Source organism: Fringilla coelebs (assembly GCF_963513975.1).
Source record: "Fringilla coelebs genome assembly, chromosome: 2".
Taxonomy (NCBI): Eukaryota; Metazoa; Chordata; class Aves; order Passeriformes; family Fringillidae; genus Fringilla; species Fringilla coelebs.
The window spans coordinates 38,013,147-38,032,122 of NC_140029.1; the positions used below are offsets into that span (position 1 = coordinate 38,013,147).

At 37.8% G+C, this 18,976-nt stretch overlaps 1 protein-coding gene across 1 annotated transcript; it reads right to left on the minus strand.

Annotated features, from left to right (window-relative positions):
* Positions 1-1,027: 1,027 nt before the first annotated feature.
* Positions 1,028-18,521, minus strand: LOC311166274 (protein-lysine methyltransferase METTL21E-like). Its single transcript, XM_084226161.1, has 5 exons — positions 18,372-18,521; positions 16,584-16,668; positions 7,852-8,009; positions 5,276-5,393; positions 1,028-4,357 (listed from the first exon to the last, which is right to left on the minus strand). Exons 2-5 carry the CDS (start codon positions 16,651-16,653, stop codon positions 3,933-3,935), a joined length of 771 nt encoding a protein of 256 aa, XP_084082287.1. The 5' UTR covers positions 16,654-16,668; positions 18,372-18,521; the 3' UTR covers positions 1,028-3,932.
* Between the last annotated feature and the right edge of the window lie 455 nt (positions 18,522-18,976).

The following is an 18,976-nucleotide window of genomic DNA, read 5'->3' on the forward strand; positions in this document are numbered from 1 at the left end:
TGACCTATGGCTGAGTGCTTATACTTTTATCTAGAGTGGCACAGAAGTATTTGGTTTTATGCAATAATAAAATTAATTTACTTTTTTTCCCTAATGTAAAGAATTCAAACAAGGTGGAGCACAGGGAATGTTATTTTTTACTGTGAAAGAACTTTGATACTAGACTTTCCCCCATGAGTGAGGTTTAAATCCCTTGACATTTTTCTCAATTACCTCTTTGCTTTACACCTGTGTAACAACATTTTCCTGAAGTCACAAACCTGTTATAAGAATGAACATGTCAATTTCTTAATGAGACCCATGGAGCAATGACATCTTGACAGTTTCTTTCTTTCTTTGTCACTGAACTTATCTTGAGATCACCTCAAGGTTACCAGTGCAGTAGCAGTGGCTGAATAGGGAAAAGTCCTGCACCATTCAGGTCTCCAGAGTTGAAAGGGTGTTGGCTGAATTGGTGACTTGTAAATTGGTGACTTCTAAATCCATTTAGGTTTCAGGGTCCTGGGTTGTTTGGTATTTGTCCTGTTTCTTCAGATGACTGAGTCACCCGGCATGCTCAATGTGACTGGCAATGAGGATCCATTCAGGAGGACACACCTGGTGTTCTTTGGCCTTTTTTGCTCACCTAGCACTGACCAGGGCTTGGTATAATGACCAATATGAGTTGTGCATCATTCAACTGCTATTTGGACCAGGGGTAGTTATTTGGGTATTTTCAGCAGTTGTATTTCTTAGGCTGGGGCTCCATTACTGCTTCTAAATGAAAAATCAGGTTTGTGCAGTAGATCTGTACTGCCATTTGAATTTCTTTTTCCTAAATTTCAGCAGCTACAGCTTTTTCTTACAGTTGTTATAAGAGGTAAAAGCCCAAGTGGGTGGGTGTAATAATGCAAACAAAACCAAATAACTCAGAGCTGCAAAACTGAAATTCAGCAAGAGAGAGACAAAACCAAAATATGACCATATGGAAACTCTACAATGTTGAAAATGTTTGTTTCTTTAATTCTGAGAAGGAAAAGGCATAGATTTGTAAAAACACTTAATGAAAATATAAGCAGCAAAGTAAATCACTGCAATAATTCTACATACAGTTTACTTTAAAAGAACCCTTCCTGAAAATATTACCACTTGAAAAACATATTGTTTGTGGAAAATTTTGCAAATACCATCAAGTTACTTGAATATACTGCTGCTCTTAGGTTGAATGGAATGGATTGAACCTATACATCCAAATTTATCTCTTAAATTAGTTTGATTTGATCATAACACCCTATAAGACACTGTAAAAGCCTACCAGCACAGGCAGATCCTCTGGCATTCTTTAAAAGTGGAGCTCTTTCACCCACAAATTTAACTGACCTTCTTGCCCCCTGACTTTCAGAAACTACAGCTACAAATGCCATCTGTATTAGCAATATAATGCACTGAATGACAGTTTGATCCTTTATCTGAGCTATTAGAACAAAGAATAAGTGGTTATTAAAATTATGACTGACTTTAAGGGTCAGCAATACTTGACATTTATGTGAGACTTATTCTCTGAGAGCAGAAATAAACTCCATAGGCAAATGCCAAATACAAGCTCACCCTCCACTGGTCATGGCTAATAACCTGCCTGTCACACCAGAGGACAAAAGGTGGCTGTACAATAGAGCAGCCAGTCACCAGAGATTTCCCAGGAAGCTTCACACAGCAGCGCTAGGCAGACTTGTGAGAAAGAGAGCTGATGTTACATTCCAGCACATATTAACAAGCTGTTGGGCCCGAAGTGCTGAATCCTGACTCCATCTGACAAACACATCTCCTGTTGGATTCAGCAGAAGCTCAGCAGGGGTCAGTCTGTAGCTCAAACAGGAGGGCTGGTCAGCAGGACAGCTATCCAAAAGTGATCACACTGAACGGCTTCGCTGTAGCCTTCCTCTTTTGCCTTCATCGTTTTGTAGTTCACAAGGTCGTTTCACTAATAGTGACAATCCATTTATCCATGAAACATTTGTAGACTGAGATGTCCTTTTGGATACAAGGATTATGGTTACAATTGCAGAAGAGCCGATGATTGCAAGCAAGTTGAGAGGAAGGAAGCAGGAAGAGGAAATCAAGCAATGGCAGTTATTCCTGTTTGTTTCTTTATTTGCTTACACTAAACCATTTCTATTACACAATGTAGAAAGAAAATTATTTCCATTCTGCAATCTGTTTTTATACAGCTATCTAAGGACATAGGCACAGTAACTTCTGTAAGGAGGGGTAATACTCCCTGTCAGCTGGTATAGAGTCTAATTTTCTAGCTATACTGATTGATCAAAAAAAAGATTCTACCTCTACAAACTTTTTCACAGGAAATTTACTGATGAGATTTAATGACAGATTTTTGTCTAATAACCTTCAAACCAAAATCTCACATATGATTTCTCAGCAGGAGAGGTAAAAAAAGACTTAACTCCCTTTCTTTTCATTTTGCTTCTGGGCTAAGACACGCTACTGATTGCTTTAGTTTTATCCTGGGGTCACCCTTTGTGTTTCACCAAGGATGCCCTAGGATATCCAGCTCCCACCGGAAAAGTTTGGCAGGTCAGCCTCTCCTCTCTGCAACACTTCACCTCTAACACTAGGCACCAATGTTCAGCTGGGACAAAAAGTACATTCCACATCACATTTAGCACAGTTCTGCCCCAGAGGGCCAGAGTAAATAAGCAACATGCATCTGCCACAATCAAAGACAAAACCAATAGTATGTTCAGGAAGTCAACAATAAAAAATAAAAACCTCCTTGAGAGAATACAAATAGGAGTTAAATACTGACAGCTCCAAGAGCCTCCAAATTACTAGGGCAGTTGCCTGCTACAGAAGAGGTGATGAAGCTCTCTTCTCTAGCCTGAAAGAGACTGGAAGGCCTCAAAATCAGCTACAAGCAGAATCAGAAAATATGGTGTGTGGGAAGAAAAATTTTATTAATCTACCCAAAAGAAAACTCTTGGATAGGCCACTGAAAACAGGAGCATGCAGTACTGAGTGGCTAGGAGGAAAGTATTTTGTTTGCCCATACTAAAGAAGCAACAAATCTCTAAGTCTATCCATGCCTCAGCCAGACCATGACAAGCTGGTTTAGTTTTCTGTCTCCAGCCACCAGCAGCCAACAGTGCAAAGCTCCTTTCCTGATGGCCACTGTCCTTTTTCCATTGTTGCTCCCTCAGGTTCAGATAACCATCTATTTTTGGAGGAGCAGAGCTCCAGACCAAGAATTAAAAGCCTTTGTAAAGGGCAGCTGGTTGTCGTATGCTTCTAATACAAGACCTTTGTTCAAGCAACAAAACATTTAAATCCCTCTTGCCTCATGTGCTCTCTGTGTTGAAGAACCCCTAAATTTAAATTTAAAAATGAAAGCATAATCATTACATTAAGAGTAATTAATGTATTCTATCCCTTTATCACAAAAGTGTGTTTTCTAGGTGGCAATTTTTCAGCTAATTTAATGTCCTATTAAAAGTATTCAAAGGAAGGATTAAAATGATAGTGAAAATGGGGAAATATCAGATTTAACACCAAAACTTTTAAATACAAAGATTTATTGTCTAAAGTTTTAAATAATTGTTCAAACTTATAAGAGACTGTTCAGAGCTGTAATTGAAAACTTCTGGAAATATTCATTATATGACCCATAACAATCATGGTAAGACTTGGAAAAGTTATTAGAGTTGTCAGCTTAGCACATAAAAGTCAAGACAATGTCACAGATATATCTCTTCTGTGTTTATCACTATTGGCAAATTGAATTTAGGAATTTATAGGAATGCACTAGGAATTTGATGATTTGTTTTACCTATCTCTAGAAATGTCATTCATGTACGTGTCAGCAGCTACTAAAATGGAAATTATTAAGGAGAGAAAAAGCTGCAGAACAGCTGCAGCTGTCACCTCCCTATATCTCTCTTTCAGACCTTCAGTTTGGAAGGTCTGGCTTTCATCCTGCCTTTCCTCATTGCTTTATACAAGGCTATGTTCAAACTGGGAAAATTAGAAATCATCTCTAAGTCAAACAGTGTCTGAAATCTGTCCACAAATCGGTTCTCTTTCTCCAGCCTAAATTTCATGGCCCACAGAATAACAGTATCATTCTTGCACAAGTGATCAAAAGTTAGGAGGAGTTCATCCAGGAATGGATGGTGGTAAACTACATCAGCAGCCATAATGTAGTCAAAATGACAGGAAGACCTAGGAAAGTTCTTTTCCAGATCAATTCCCCAAGACAACTCCTTAACACAAGGCTGGTGTTTGCATTTCTGCTTTGTATTTTGGAGAATGTTGTACTGAAGGTTTCCCAGTAGTTCTGGCAAATCTGTGGCAGTCACAAAGGCACCTGTGACACAGAGAAAACAAATGCAATATTTGAATGTACATCAACACTTGAGTAAAAGCCCATTCACAAAAGCCACTGCAGAAGGAACTGGTTTTATCAGGTAACTCTCACTGAGGGCAATAAAAAAATGTAGATGCTCCTAATAACTCTTAAATATTGTGCTTAAAATAAATATTTTCTTCCTCGTAGTTCTACTCTACAGATTGCCATCTAAATGCAGCTGGTGGGGAGAAATCAGATACTTCCTGTATCTTGATATCATCACATTGTTAAAAGTACAGGGGCTGACTAGGGATTGATGAATACCATTACTGAATCCAAGAAGTCAGCATGAGATATAAGCACTACCTCAGGTTCTTCCCTTCTCACACAAGAAGAAGCTTTCTCAGACTACCAAAAGCTAAAGTTCTGTTAAAATGCAGAACCCACTGACCTGGATTACTCTTGAAGATGAATAGGGTGCCATGAGAGAAAACACAACAATGTCTGTAGCAGAGAGATCAAGTTGCTGAAGGAAAATACTGAAACACAAATGGATAGAATTGGACAGAAGGTGACCTGGCATCCAAGAGCTGTTTGGTCAAAGGAAGGGGATGCTCTGGTCTTACCTACATCTGGCTCAATCTGTTTGCCACTGATACCCTGCAAAGCCACTCATTTTTTATTTTGATCCCCAGTTTAACATGGTTAATGACAACATATCTACTGGGACCTCCTTGATTGTATCAATACACTCCCAGAAAAAAGAGAAAATAACACCAAAGCATGTTTCCAAACAAGCCTTTTAGAATTTACTGTTTCTTGCTCTTGGAAACTTTCAAATAACAGTCTCTTAGAAAAACCAAGCCACATCATTTGCCCTCCACTATTCATCTGAGAGGTGTTTCCAAGAGCTTAAGAGAAATATCACATACTCACCTAGCAAACTGGCTACTATGGAGACCAAGCCAGTTCCAGCTCCAATTTCAATCACATTTTTGTCAACCAAATTGCATTGTTTAGAATGAGTTTCCAAAAAATAACACAGAACAAGAGCCTGTAGGGGAGGAAATCCAGGAACATATTGAACAAAATAATAAACTAAATCCCTTTACTAAATATTAATTGTCATTTAAAAGCATGCAAAAAAAAATTGTTGTCGGTTCAAATGAGCAATATTCATTCAAGCACTGTCCCTAAAGGACCACAGCTCACCATGGTCTTTGGGCTCTATAGGTCACAAAATAAAGGCTACAAAATGCCTCCATATAGGTCTGTGAATTATTACAGACAGAAAGAGCAACTGCAATTAGATAATCTGTCACAACACATGACATGAATTGTAAAATTCATCAATTCCTGCTTCTAACTGGACTTACTTCTGGTTCAGATAAAATACGTCCTTCACAAAAACATCTTGATATAAAGGCTGCTTCTGAGAGAAAAACCACAACAACCCTCATTAAGCTCTTCCAATAGTCAATTATTTCTGGCAATAATTAATTATTGTTAGGGTTCAAAAGAGACAAATAGATTTACCCCCTTTTCTTCTGGTTCAGTTTCTTTGCAGTTTCTATTTGCTTACCTTGTTAAGCTTAGCAAACTTTCATAGTAAATATAGCCAAAGAAGAACATTTACAACAGACTCCTTACACATGTATATATAAAGTGATTAACTGGTCAGTTAATCTTAAAGTGATTAAAAATCTTCTTCAGCTTTTCTGCCCTATCACACACTGACCAATGAGTTTCAGACCACTGGTGAAATAGAAATTGCTAATTTTATTTCTCTCATAGTTTCCATATTTACTTCCATATTTTTCTCAGACTTTGATAGCTGTATAATCTCTATTGACAAATAAGATGATTGCAATATCCTCTCACAATACAGATGACCATTTGGAAAGGCAATCATTAGCAGCCTGCTCTGGCACAGCAAAATTAGTTTTGCTTTTAACTAATTATTAATGAGAAGGAAAGGAGCAGGGGGACTGCTGACCCAGTGTTAACATGCTAGAAAGTAAAACAAAGGGGTTTTTTTTCTACCTCTTAATTCAGAGCACAGAAGAGAAGGTAATCTGAACTTACATATATCATTTAATCAACAGCACTGATATAGAAATCAGTCTGTGAAAACCAGGAATAATTAAAGTCAGGTTCCTAAAGTCTGGGTCTGATATTTGACATTATACTGACATTATATTTGACCTTATATTAGGATTTCCTCCTAGTTACATTAATTCCTATAATTCCTTCCCTCAGGGTTTTGCATATTCTATTGTAGAAACTGGCTAGCATAATCAAAGTTTCTGAAGGTTAAATCAGGGAAACTTTAAATCTGGATTCCTTTCCATGAAACATGCAGAAACTTTACTTTCCCTAAAGTTTCTGCACTCTCGAAAAATTTGGCTGACATTTTTCAGATTTCAAGTACAGCTAGATGGATGTGGAAGGGAGAATATCAAGAGACAGAGATCGAAGGGTTGTCTTCCTTCCACAACAAAGCTGCCTAAGCCCTTCCAGAAAAAAATATGTTTTTCACTGAAGTCCATGATTTTGTGCAAATAATTGGTAGTCAGCCAAATTTTCCACAAAGACATACACTGAGGTCACCAAAACATATAGTACAGAGGACTGGTCCAGGTCTCCTAAAACCAGGAATATCATTTGGACTTCAAAGCAGAAGAGTAGGACAACTATCCTCAGCTGAACTATGGTCATACTTCTAAAATACCAGTATGATCCTAGGAGGTTGGGAAAGAAATGGAGCATCCTGGGCCTCTCCTTTAGGGACACAAATTTCATCATGTATCGTGGCACCCCCTGGAGATTTCTTTCAGTCTTAATTACTTCAAAACAGTAAGTGTGCTGCATTGTACATATTCAAAATCTGAAGAAGATGAAGAAGACTACTTGCATGGTGAATGTGTTGATGGTTCTTATATCAAGAGCCAAGGCCAATGGTTCTCTCCAACTATATTTCCAGCTTTTTAAGAAACTGAAAGCTCCAGCTGAACATTTTCCCATGTCTATCTATTAACAAGGTAAATTTGTTCCTTACATGAGTAGGTTGAATAGCTTCTACGAGTGATAACACCTTGTGAGCTTGTATCACAGTTGTTTCTGCAACCTGGATCTGCCTGCTACACAGCCATCTGTATTTATAAAATGTACAGAAATGCAATAATCAAAAAACTGCCATATTTTTTCCAAAATATGCTTGCAAGTGGCTAATAGAATTAAAAGCTACTGGCAAGCGAGAAAGGGACACAAGATCAAACACCTTGGGTGACTGGGGCACACACAAGAAATACCAAGTAAGCTTTGAGAAACATAAATCCACCAAAAACCAGGTTAAATTCACATTTGGGATTTGCAGAACAGAGACAGAGAAGCACAGAATTATTTCCTTGGGTTTATAACACATAAAAAAGTATATTTATTACACAAAACAAATCTTAAAATGCTAGATGGCTCCAAAAATGAAACATAACTATAGTACAAAAATATTGTACCGATGGCCAGACGACTGCCCCGTAACAATCAGTGGCTTCTGTAATTCTTATCTCATGGCCAGCAAAGTGAAAGCCTTCCCAGGTCTTGTAAGCTATATGGTCAGGAAAAAAACGCCTCTCCATGATTTCTGCAACTATCTGTTCATCTTCTTTTTCCCCTGGAAGCAAAAGTACAAAAGGTCAAAGAGGCTGAGCGGACTGATAATAAAACTATCAATTCATATTGAAAAGCTGATTTGGAAGCAAGAATATAAATTACATCTGTGAATAAAATACATTTCACCGTTAATGGTTAGAATGGTACACAGCTATTCTCCTAAATTCTAATTGAAATTTTCAGTGTGTGACTAAATAACTTCTTTCATGTCTCACTGAAGCAGCCAAGTTCATACAAAGTAAAGAAGAGGAATGCTAGCATACATTGTTTTCCATTTCAGCAACCCAAAGGAAATTTTTAAACTTCTTTTTCCCTTCAAGAACAGCTGCCCTAGTAAAGACACTCACAGCCTAATGCACCTGGATTTTTCATTATTCTCCATATCCTTTTACTGTTCACTTTCCCCATATTCTGGTTCTTTCTAACAGTAAACAAAAGGAGCCAGAATATCATTTATAAGTCTGTCACAAAACTTGTGAAACAGATCCTAGCAACACAAATTATGACAGACAGGAGTGAAAGCACTTCTGTTGTCAGGAAAGCTTATCCACCCACCCCAACAGACTGTGTCAGAGAGATTCTTTCCAGTTGGCTTGACATTCTGAATGCCATCCCTGTTGCTAAGCAAAGAATATTTATGATAGCTAACAAAATCCTGGATAACTGTTCTAACAGAAGAGGATTCATTCCTTTTTAGTGGAATACCAAGCTAGCTTCAGTTTTTGCCATCATCACACAAAACTGCACCACCATGTCAGAAAACAATATGTAAGTGAAACTGTCTAGAGCATTTTCTTAGCAAAGTCTACATTAATTCCAAGTTTTCACAGGAATTTTGCTTTACAGCCAACTATGGTCTGTGAAAGAAAAACATGTTTACAAGCTACAACTTCTAGAAAGCATGCTAGAGATTTAGACAACTCAGTTACCACCTTGTCCAAAGCAGAGTTTCTGTATCAAGCCTGCAGCTCCCATCAAAATCACAGATATTAATTTTGGGATCTGCTGGCTCTGGAAAATGCTTTCATCAACATAAAAGTCTTTGCTCTACTGAAGATTCTTCACATTTTCTTCCCCCTTGAATCATTGCAGTCACAGGACATAATGACCCCAAGTGTTGTCATTTATACTGCCATATGCCTCAGTATTTTTATTATGATAACTTATGGACAAAGTCTCTGTTCCAAGGAACAAAAGCAGGGGTGAACAAATAAAAACATTATACCACACAAAAAGACATCATGAAGCTGCTCAAACTCATTAGCCAGTGCTTTAAGTTTGTAAATTAAAATATTGGCATCAAAGGAAAATAGAGAATAGCAGCAAATGAGCTAGACAAAAAAAAAAAATAATTGAATTTGTTATGTTGACACCAAGACACAAAAAAACCATAAAAACTGACTAACCAACCACAGTACTTGTAATTGCAGGGGGAAAGAACCCTAATCACAGGATACAGCAAAATTAAAAATAATATCATGCATATACAACTAGGAAAAAAAGTTTTAATAATTTTTTTAATATAAATAAAATAAAAAGCCCAACATTGAAACTGTGGTATTTTAAGATGCTGGAGTAAGACAAGGAGTATGTGTCAGCCTCTTCAAGCCTCTGATGTTAATCTGGGAGAAAACATGCATCACTGTGCCTGTAATCAGGGAGCTCTTGACAAACATGAGCTAAGTGCCAGGGAAATGCTACTTCAGGGAAAAATTATTCTTTCTCTTATGAAAGAAATAATAAAAAGCTGTCTTATTACACATATCATAAGTGTATTTAATAGATCATCCTGTTTTCAAGCATACCAGATATAGCCTGCTTTTAATCTTCTCAGATTGCTTAGAGCTTGCTCAGATTGCTCTGATCTTGTTCTGTGATCATTACTAGCTGTGAAAGTAAAAGCTATTCTTTCTATTACCTTTCAATTACAACCATTTTTCTTGATTTTCCGCCCTTGACATCTGTTTTGGATCCAATTTTGTTGAGAAGCTGGTAACTTATTAGGTCTTAACTTATAAAGCTCCTGTGAGAAGATCTATAAAACTTTAGCAGTATTACAGCTGGCCCCCTAGCACTCAATAAACATTTCCCACCTATTCCCTACAGGATCAGCAAACTTTCTACTCCAGGTTTGCATAGCACCTACACTAACAGAGTTTGTAACCACTCTCTTCCTCAGCACTGTCTGTACCTCTGAAAGAAGAATCCCAAATCTGCTGATCAATAACACCTCTTGAATTTTTGCCCATCTTATCCTTTTGGTAATCTTTCAGGTGGCTTATCTGGAGAAGCTTATGCTTTTTTTTTTTTCCCCTTTAAGAAAACACTACTATTTTGAAGAATCAAAAATAATATCTGTTTCATCAGAGTTACCACATGTTAGACAAGGCCCAAAGGAGAAACTTTACCAGAACCAGGACATTAACGATCCTGACAAAGAGTGCTGACAAATAAGGAGTGCAGAGTTTTAGTCAGATTCACTTATTTTGTACAGGTTTCCCTTTGAACAGCAAAAAACACTCCTCTGCTGCTTCTTATCTTTCAGAACAACTTCTTGTGGGAGTGCACAAAAGGAAATAAGTTATTTTTTCTGTAACTGCCCTCAAAGCACTGAGAATAGAAAAATAAAGAACTAGTGGGAAATGTTTCAAGTGACACAAAAATTGTTTTAAAAGTAAGTAAAATCCAAGCGAGGTGAACTCTTTTAATATCTGAAAACATTAAGGAAATTCTGCTGGTACTTTGATCAAACTAGTTCCTTGATAACAGGTGTAAAAAGCTGAAAGGAATTTATTCTCCTGGAAGTGTTTACCTCTGTGTTAGTGAATATTCCCTTGTTCAGAAAAAAAAAAGCCCTGAACTTAGAAGTCAGTGAATGGACTCTAATGAGATTTTAAACAAAAAGAGATTACCCATCAGTAGAATAGTGTAGGATAAGAGAAGAGGAGGCTTTACTGACCTGGCTATCAATTCTTGTAAGAATGGAAGTGCATAATGGGCATTTCCAGCAATACTACTGGAGCACAGACACCGAACCATCAGAACTGAAAAGCCTGCCAGGATTGGCTCCTCCCTTCTTCACATAGATAGAAGAGGACAAACACACAGGTTGTGTTTGACAAGATAGGTTTGCCCTCACCCCTCTTCTTTGATGTGGAGAAGCGTGGAAGTGGTATACACAGAACTATTTTCTTCAGCCTATTCATCTGTTTGCATAAGCAAACACAGAAACTACTGGAGTTTCTAGTGCCAGAACCTTATTTACAGTAATATGAGGCAGTTTGATCCAATCAAGGTAACATACAGAAATTGAGATCATTTTTCTTAGTGAAACATAGTGAACGCCTTTGTCTTGAACTTGTGTACAAAAAGTCACCTCTACAGGTGCCCCAAAAACTTCAAGAATATCTTCAAGACTCTTAAGAATTCTTGCCCAATAGATTAATTACTTACAGTGTTCTTTGGAGTATTTTAGATAAAGCATTGCTTATTATGTAAGGCTAACATCTTTGGAGCACGTTCCATGAGCTCCCTTGATTTTACACTAATATCAGGACTGAGGGAAAACCTCATGTACTGTTGACATTACCTTGCACTGAATCAACTACTTCAAATAGCCTAAATATCATTCTCAAAGGCAAAGCAACTGAAATGCAAACAAGTTTTCCAAAGAGATGTACTAATCATGTGGAAAACTAGAGTTCTGAAGCCAGTGGTAGGTTAGTTAGAGAAATGTGTGTCAAGATGCAAAATCCTGTGTAGGGAACCGGAGGATTTTGCTGACACAGTGACACGTCATGTTAAACAAATGTTAAAATGCTATGTGTTAGAACAAAAACCTAAATAAAGAGAATGATGTGAGTTCTGCTAAGAGAAAGCTGGAGAAGTCCTTCAAGTGGGGAAGGGAAGATAGAAAGAAAATAACAGGAAATAGACCTGGTCAGAATGGAAAAAATTGCAAACTGCAGCATCTTTTTTCTACAAAATTAAGGCAATCTTTATGTGCACAATTTTGCTTAGAATTAGTAGAAATATTACTATAGAAACAAGCTACGTGATCAGCTATTTACAGCACTTGTCACATGAAATCTAGATACCTGAACTAAAACAGAGATAAAAAAGTAAAAGGACCCTTCCACCATGAAAACTGTGAAGAATATACTAGGGCTCAATATCTCCATTTTCAGACTCATTCACAAAAGCCAGATAGAGTAACAAAACCTACTCCAAGTACTTTGCTAGTGGATTAGAAGAAGCATTCATTCAGAAAAAAAATATTTTCACCCATTGATTCATGGGAACAGCCTACAGGAAAGAAAAAAACATATTAGCCTCTTTTGAGTGTTGGCCTGACTCTGCTTAATCTCAGGAGGTCAAATGGTGTCTCAGCCCAATGTCAAAAGGAAATATGATCCAGTCATCTGCTTCTCGCCTGCTCTGATGGATTTTCTCCAACTGGCAAAAGGAATGAAATCCAAGACTTTAGCATGAACTTGACCTGACAAAGTTCAGCCCTACAGCAACATATTCTCCCATCTTCAGAAGGAGTACACTCTCACCTGTAGAGTTTAGATTTAAAGTTTACCATTTAGACTTGTCCTTACAAATATTTTAATGCTATGCATCAATAGCTGTGAAGATAATTCCTCTATGATTTCTCAGCAATTGCCTCCACAAAGGAGGACTACCTGTGCTGTTACTACTGATTGAGTAATGCTAGAGAGTTTCCAAGAGAATCCAAGAATTCATAATATCCAGGACTCTTCAGATCACCCTCCACTCTGAACACACAGGAGTAGAGTCATCCAAACAAAATATTTAAGATGCATTTTATTTATATAATGTAGAAATAATATACATAATAGATATTGTTTATATTTTAAAATTATGTTGTCACTATCTATATATGCCAAAGTCAAGAGGATACCTGCAAAAAGATCAGTAAGGGAGCAAACCAGCAACTAGTTCTGTGACTGTAAGAGATGACTGGAGAACTGATAACTTCACTGATAGAAGTTATCCAAAGGTATCCCCATAAATCTATATGGGTATTTCCAATGGCTCAGACCAAATTCATCTCAAAATTACCTAAAGGTCACAATAGTAAGGGACCCTGGAGTGTTAGAATTTTTACTGAGCTACTAACATGTCAGGATCAGAGCCCTAGTCCTATGAGCACTACAGACGGCTCTGTGGAAACATACACAATCCTGAATCACAACATAGTCCCTAAATTTCAGGCAAGATCACTTTGGTATCTTTATTTCCTTCCATTTATTTCTATTTCATTCCATTTCAGCCTAAGGGCTCTCACAGGAAGGTGTTAGGAGAGAAATCTAATCATGCTCTTGACTTCACAGAAGTCAGATGTAACCTACACCTTTCTAAGAATATAAAGCAAAGTACCTCTCCAGTATGTCTAAACTGCACAGGTAATTTTTCCTTACTTCATCCCTACCTACAAAAGGGATATCATCACGTAAGTGTAGGCATTCTGCTACATTCATTACAAGCTCTGTCTGCTGAAGTGATGGCAATGAAGGCATGTATTATATTGATTAATCTGAGATACCATGTCAGGGTAACAAAATGCTTGAAACTTTATACTTTGAAATGCTGATATAGAAAACTGCCACCCACAGGCAGACTCTTCTCAGCCAAGAGACAAGATGCACTTTAGCCCAGAGCATGAGGACACAAGAACAGAAGGATTTGCTCATAGCATCCAGTCAATGTATTTACCCAGGTTTGAGAGGTGTGTTTTCAGTTTCAAATTTAAAACACTGATATCCCAGCCTTATCCAAGTCAAAGATCATCTAAAAACCATTAAATGGCTGAAAATAGAAGCACTATAGTCATTTTATCCCATGGACATATAATGAATTCAACTTTGCCAAGTACTTCCCTTGTTACTTCATCATGTTTGTCTGTCATTGAAAACATCTCCAAGTCTAGGCCCAGAAGCTATTTACTTTCTAAAAATAACTAAATTATGTCCCTTTGACTGCAAAGCAGACTCTGTTCTTAAATTAGTTTGTCTAATATACATTATAAAAGGCAGCTAACTTCCTGACAGATAGGAAGAGACCTAAAAAATGCTGTCAGTATTCAGCTGTCAGTAATTCTTGATTTCTAAAATGTTCCTTTGCATAAAGGACCTGAACACCAACCCATGCAGTCATATCACTTTTCTTCTGTGGAAGTTGAGATACATTATTTATTGTCAAAATGCAGCTACTACAAAGACTAAAGAAGTGAAAATAGGAAAGATGGGCACATCGCTGAGAGGGAAGAATAAGTTACTTCCCTACAAAGGTAATGTATGCTTTGATTATTTGAGTGTTGCCTCCAACTTCTGTTCTATGCATACACAGGAGTTCACTTGAGTTTAGAAATGGCTTAAGCAAAAACAGTGTGTCTACTTGTTGAGGGGAAAGACAACAGGGAAGTGTTAAATTAATAAGATGAGCCAACAGGAAACCAGGATTGCAAGAATCATGCTGGAAAGATAACAAGGAAGGAAAAAAACAACTACAAATCAGGCACTCAGTTGTGAAGAGGCAGACTTGTGGTCCATACTCAGGACCCAGGATGTTTTTCACATTTTACAATAAAGCCTTTGAAGTCAGTGAAAAAGCGTCAGTACAGAAGAGAATGAGAGAGATGAGAAGTATCTCAAGAAGTAACCCAGGAAATATGAATGAGGTGCTACATCACTACTTCCTCCCAGCTGAATTATCTTAAATTGTAAATTACAGGGTTAGGATGCTTTTCACTTGGCTCCATTCCAAGTATGTCCCATTTAAGGCACCACTCTGGACTCCATCAAGATGCTTGAAATGATGGCAAGAATTGCCATCAATTAGGACATCTGTCAGGCAGGGCAAATAGAAGGAGTGTGTCCCTTTTAAAATGTCAGGATTTATGAGAAGGTTATTAGGTCAGCATTTTCTCAGATATTTATGGATTAAAAACTGAGCCATGGCCGAGTGAAGTGAGACGATGGACTGTCAAGGACAAGTACACCTTGCAAACTTGTTCTTCTCCTTTTGTCTCAGAGATAAAATTATTCTGGGGTGAATTTACATAACACAACTGGGATAAAGTAATTTAGTTTCCCAAGAAATTAAGACAGAAGTGGTAGCATCTGGTCTCAGAAACATTTAGCCAAGGAGAGTTAAAGATAATACAAGAAATTATGTGAGGAAAGAGAGACATCTAACAATGCAGATGTGGAGAACTGATTGTTTAAAGCCACAAAAAGGAATGATCAGACTGGATGAGGACTGACCCATAAACTGAGAACCAGTAGTAATGGGAATCATGAACAAAAATAAGGAGTTTTAAACTGGAGAATGTATGACAAGTAAATTAATAAGCAAAGGGGAAGGCACCAAATACAAAGAGCTGAGACTGTGAGGGTGGTGCAACACTGGAAGGGGTTGCCCAGAGAAATTATGGATGCTCCATCCCTGGGAGTATTCAAGGACAGGTTGGATGGAGCTTTCCCTGGTCTAGTGGAAAGTGTCCCTGACCTTGGCAGGGAGTTTACAACCAGATGGTCTTTAAAGTCCTTTCCAACCCAAAGCATTTTGTGAGTCTGTGATCCTATGACTGAAACTCGCATAGAGACTGAACTGGAATAAGAACCCTGAGAAACAGATTTTGAGTCTGGGCAGGTGAAATAATGAAATAGGAATGGGGAAAGAAGTAGAGAAAAAGGATGAGAACAAGGAGGGCACAGGCTCAAAATAATCGAGCAGGAAAATCTCCATGCATCAGGTTCAGCACCCTTCCACCTCCAGAACCTGGCACGGAATTTAAGATGGCAAAGTCTGTAAAGATATCCAATTCCTGTCTCCTCATTCTCTTAGACTAATGTTTATAGACATGGAAGACAACTACCTGGCTCTACACAGACCACAACTCAGCTGAGATTTTACACAAAAATTTTATGAAAAATAAAATAATTATTCAAATGTCCTCCATTTACACTCAGCTGTAGAACATAACAAGACCCCATTGCAAAACATATGCATTTGTCCTAATACCTTATCTACTCCTGTAACCACTAAAAAGGGACTATTTATGAAGCTTTAGAATGCACAAAGATGTGCAGCCATGAAAGTACTTAAGAGAAAACGCTGCCAACAGCCCCTAAAGGTATTTGAAGGTAGGGTCTGAGGCTGTCTAGACAGAAATCAGAGGCTAGTAATAACCAATTCTCCTAACTGACAGCCTGTAAACAAACCTGCCTGAAAAGCTTGATCATAGTCACAGCTTCATTCCTTGGAACCAGACACAGGCAAGTAACTGGAGGACAGATGCCAGGCACCAGCAGGAAGCTGCCAGGACAAGAGTATGCAGGTATAACACACTTGAAATTCCTCGTGCATTGCTAGCATACTACGACAGTGCTATCTGTTGCATTTTCTGTACAAATGCCATAAACACAGTTCTTCAGAAAATTATTAATTAGAAGATAACTCATTGTCAGCAAGACACTTTGTTCCTTATACTTAATAATATTCTTAAGTGCAACAAGGAAACATAGTGAAATAAGAAACATTTTACCATCTTGTCTTTTGAATTCTCTGACCCCTTGATTTTGTAGATGATTATGCTGTGATGATGTCAAATCCATACTATGCCACAAACCCTAGGAAAGAGAAACACAAGTCTGTCTCAATAAAATTACGTTATTTCTTCTTTCACACATAAGCTTAATTTTAAAAAATAAATTACATGTATTATGCTACAATTTACTTCTATTGATAGCAAAGACATGAAGACACATAAGTATCAATATTCAAGGCATAAAAGCACAAAACACAGCAAACTAGTTCAACTGTTATAGTCTCACAAAGGAAAAAGAACAGATTAAAAAAAAACAAAACAAAGTTTTGATTAATGTTTAGATCTATTTTATGAAATTTTAAAGTTAGAATCAAAATCAGGTTCGGTAGGCTTATAAAGGATTGAAAGGAAAAGTAGAAACAAATTCCTGAAAGAGAAGAAAAATTGCACCAATATGATCTATTCTTGTTTGAATTAACTGGTTTGGAAGGGAAGGAAACAATCTAACAGCAAAAGCTGCACACGAGAATAAGGCAGCAGGATCTACAAATAACATGCTGCACATAAAGAATACGTGCCTATATGAACAGGAGCATGTTGGAGAAAAAATAGTAGGAAAAGTGGGACAGAGAACAATACAATTTTCAGCTGTCAGCAGACAACAAATAGTCTCCAGTTCTTGACGTTTTACAATCAGAGAGAACGCTGGGTTCACAGGAAAAAAAAAACAAACCAAAACAACAAACTAAAAAAAACCCACCCAAAAAAAAAAAAAAAAAAACCCCACACAGTGCTTTGATTATTTTTGATACTTTGATATGATTTTTAAATGTCCACTCTTATGTGGAAATTTGACTGATTTTTGCCAGGATGGTTACAGGTAGTGTGTAGTTAATAATCTACAGATATCTAAACACCCAATAGGGATGGAATTAAACAAGGCAAGGACTAAAAGAGAATATCTCTCCATAGTGGGACCAAACAATAAAAAGAAAAAAAAAAAAAGGACAATCAAAATAAAAATATATTCTGAATATCAAATCATCCTCACAAGTGCAAAGTCTTAGGTAGGTTTTTCTCTCAAAACTTCAGGATCAAGAGGACAGTATGGAACAGCCCTATCCTGTTTGAGAGGATGCACCTTACTCTCTTGACTTCACATCACAAAAGGAACACAGGTTTAATGTTTAACTTTACTACTACAATACTACAGCCATTATCCTGCTTGAAGGTGAAAATAACTTAGGGGCTTTCTAGAGGTCACCATAGCACACAGAACAAAAATATTGCCATTATATTTATGTCTATCCATGAACTTAGCAACAGCAACATTAGACAGGCAACAGAAAAGAGACTCAGAAAAGAGATTCAAAGTCTTTGTATGCATCTTCAGAATAACAAGTGGCATAAGAAAGTACAGGGATATTAAACAGAAAATGTTACACACATTCATCAGCTTGTAATCTATATCAGAAGGGTTAAAAATGACAGATTTCCTTCCCATTAGAAGACAAAATAAAAGGTAAAATAACCCACAGGACAAAGCATTTGTATTTTGTGGTCCTCTACATTTTTTTATGTCATTCTAAAAATATCCTGAGGTGCGCTGAACTACACAGCAACCTAAAATAGTCCAACATGGGCATTCAGGAGTGCTACAAGCAACTAAACAGTGCCAAACAGCTCAGTTACTCTGTTAAAAGCGAATTATATAAATTAATTTAGCATAGAAGACAGAGACAAGCGAAACACCACTGGCATCCACTGCATTTTGATCAACATTACCTGAATCTCTCACAGATTTCCAAAGATGGTGCTCCAACAGCGAAGTCCTTATCTTGCCGGTGGCTTCCCCCCTTGAGAGCCGCAGGCAAAGGCGTGTTCGGAAGCCTGTGTCACACATTGCCAACATCCCCACACCGGGAGCTATCACAAATCCCGACAGCTGCAGCCCGAGCACAAAGAGGGCACCACGCAGCCCTTATGTAAGGGAGCAATTTTGTAACAGCAAGAGACACCCCGCCCTCAAGGGAGCCCTAACCACAAAGTAACCAACTCGGTAGCACTGTTTACAAAATAAATAGTGGCAGGGTGTTAGCAACTCCTCACTGCTGCTAAAAAGTAACTGCTGCTAAAAAGTAACTGAAGAACACAAAGTCATTCTTCGGAGCCAAAAGGTCTTCCAGGAGAAAAATTTACCAAGGGGAAGGGGTGCTTTTGCAGCTGCGGTATAGGAATGCATGCTCCCCTTGGAATGCAGAACTGTAACGAGGTACACAACCCCCAAAATCCTAACCCCACGACACTGCTGTCACCCTGCATAAATACAAACATACCACTGCTCCATATCCAAGATGTTCATTCACTCAACAGAGCACAAACAGTGTCGT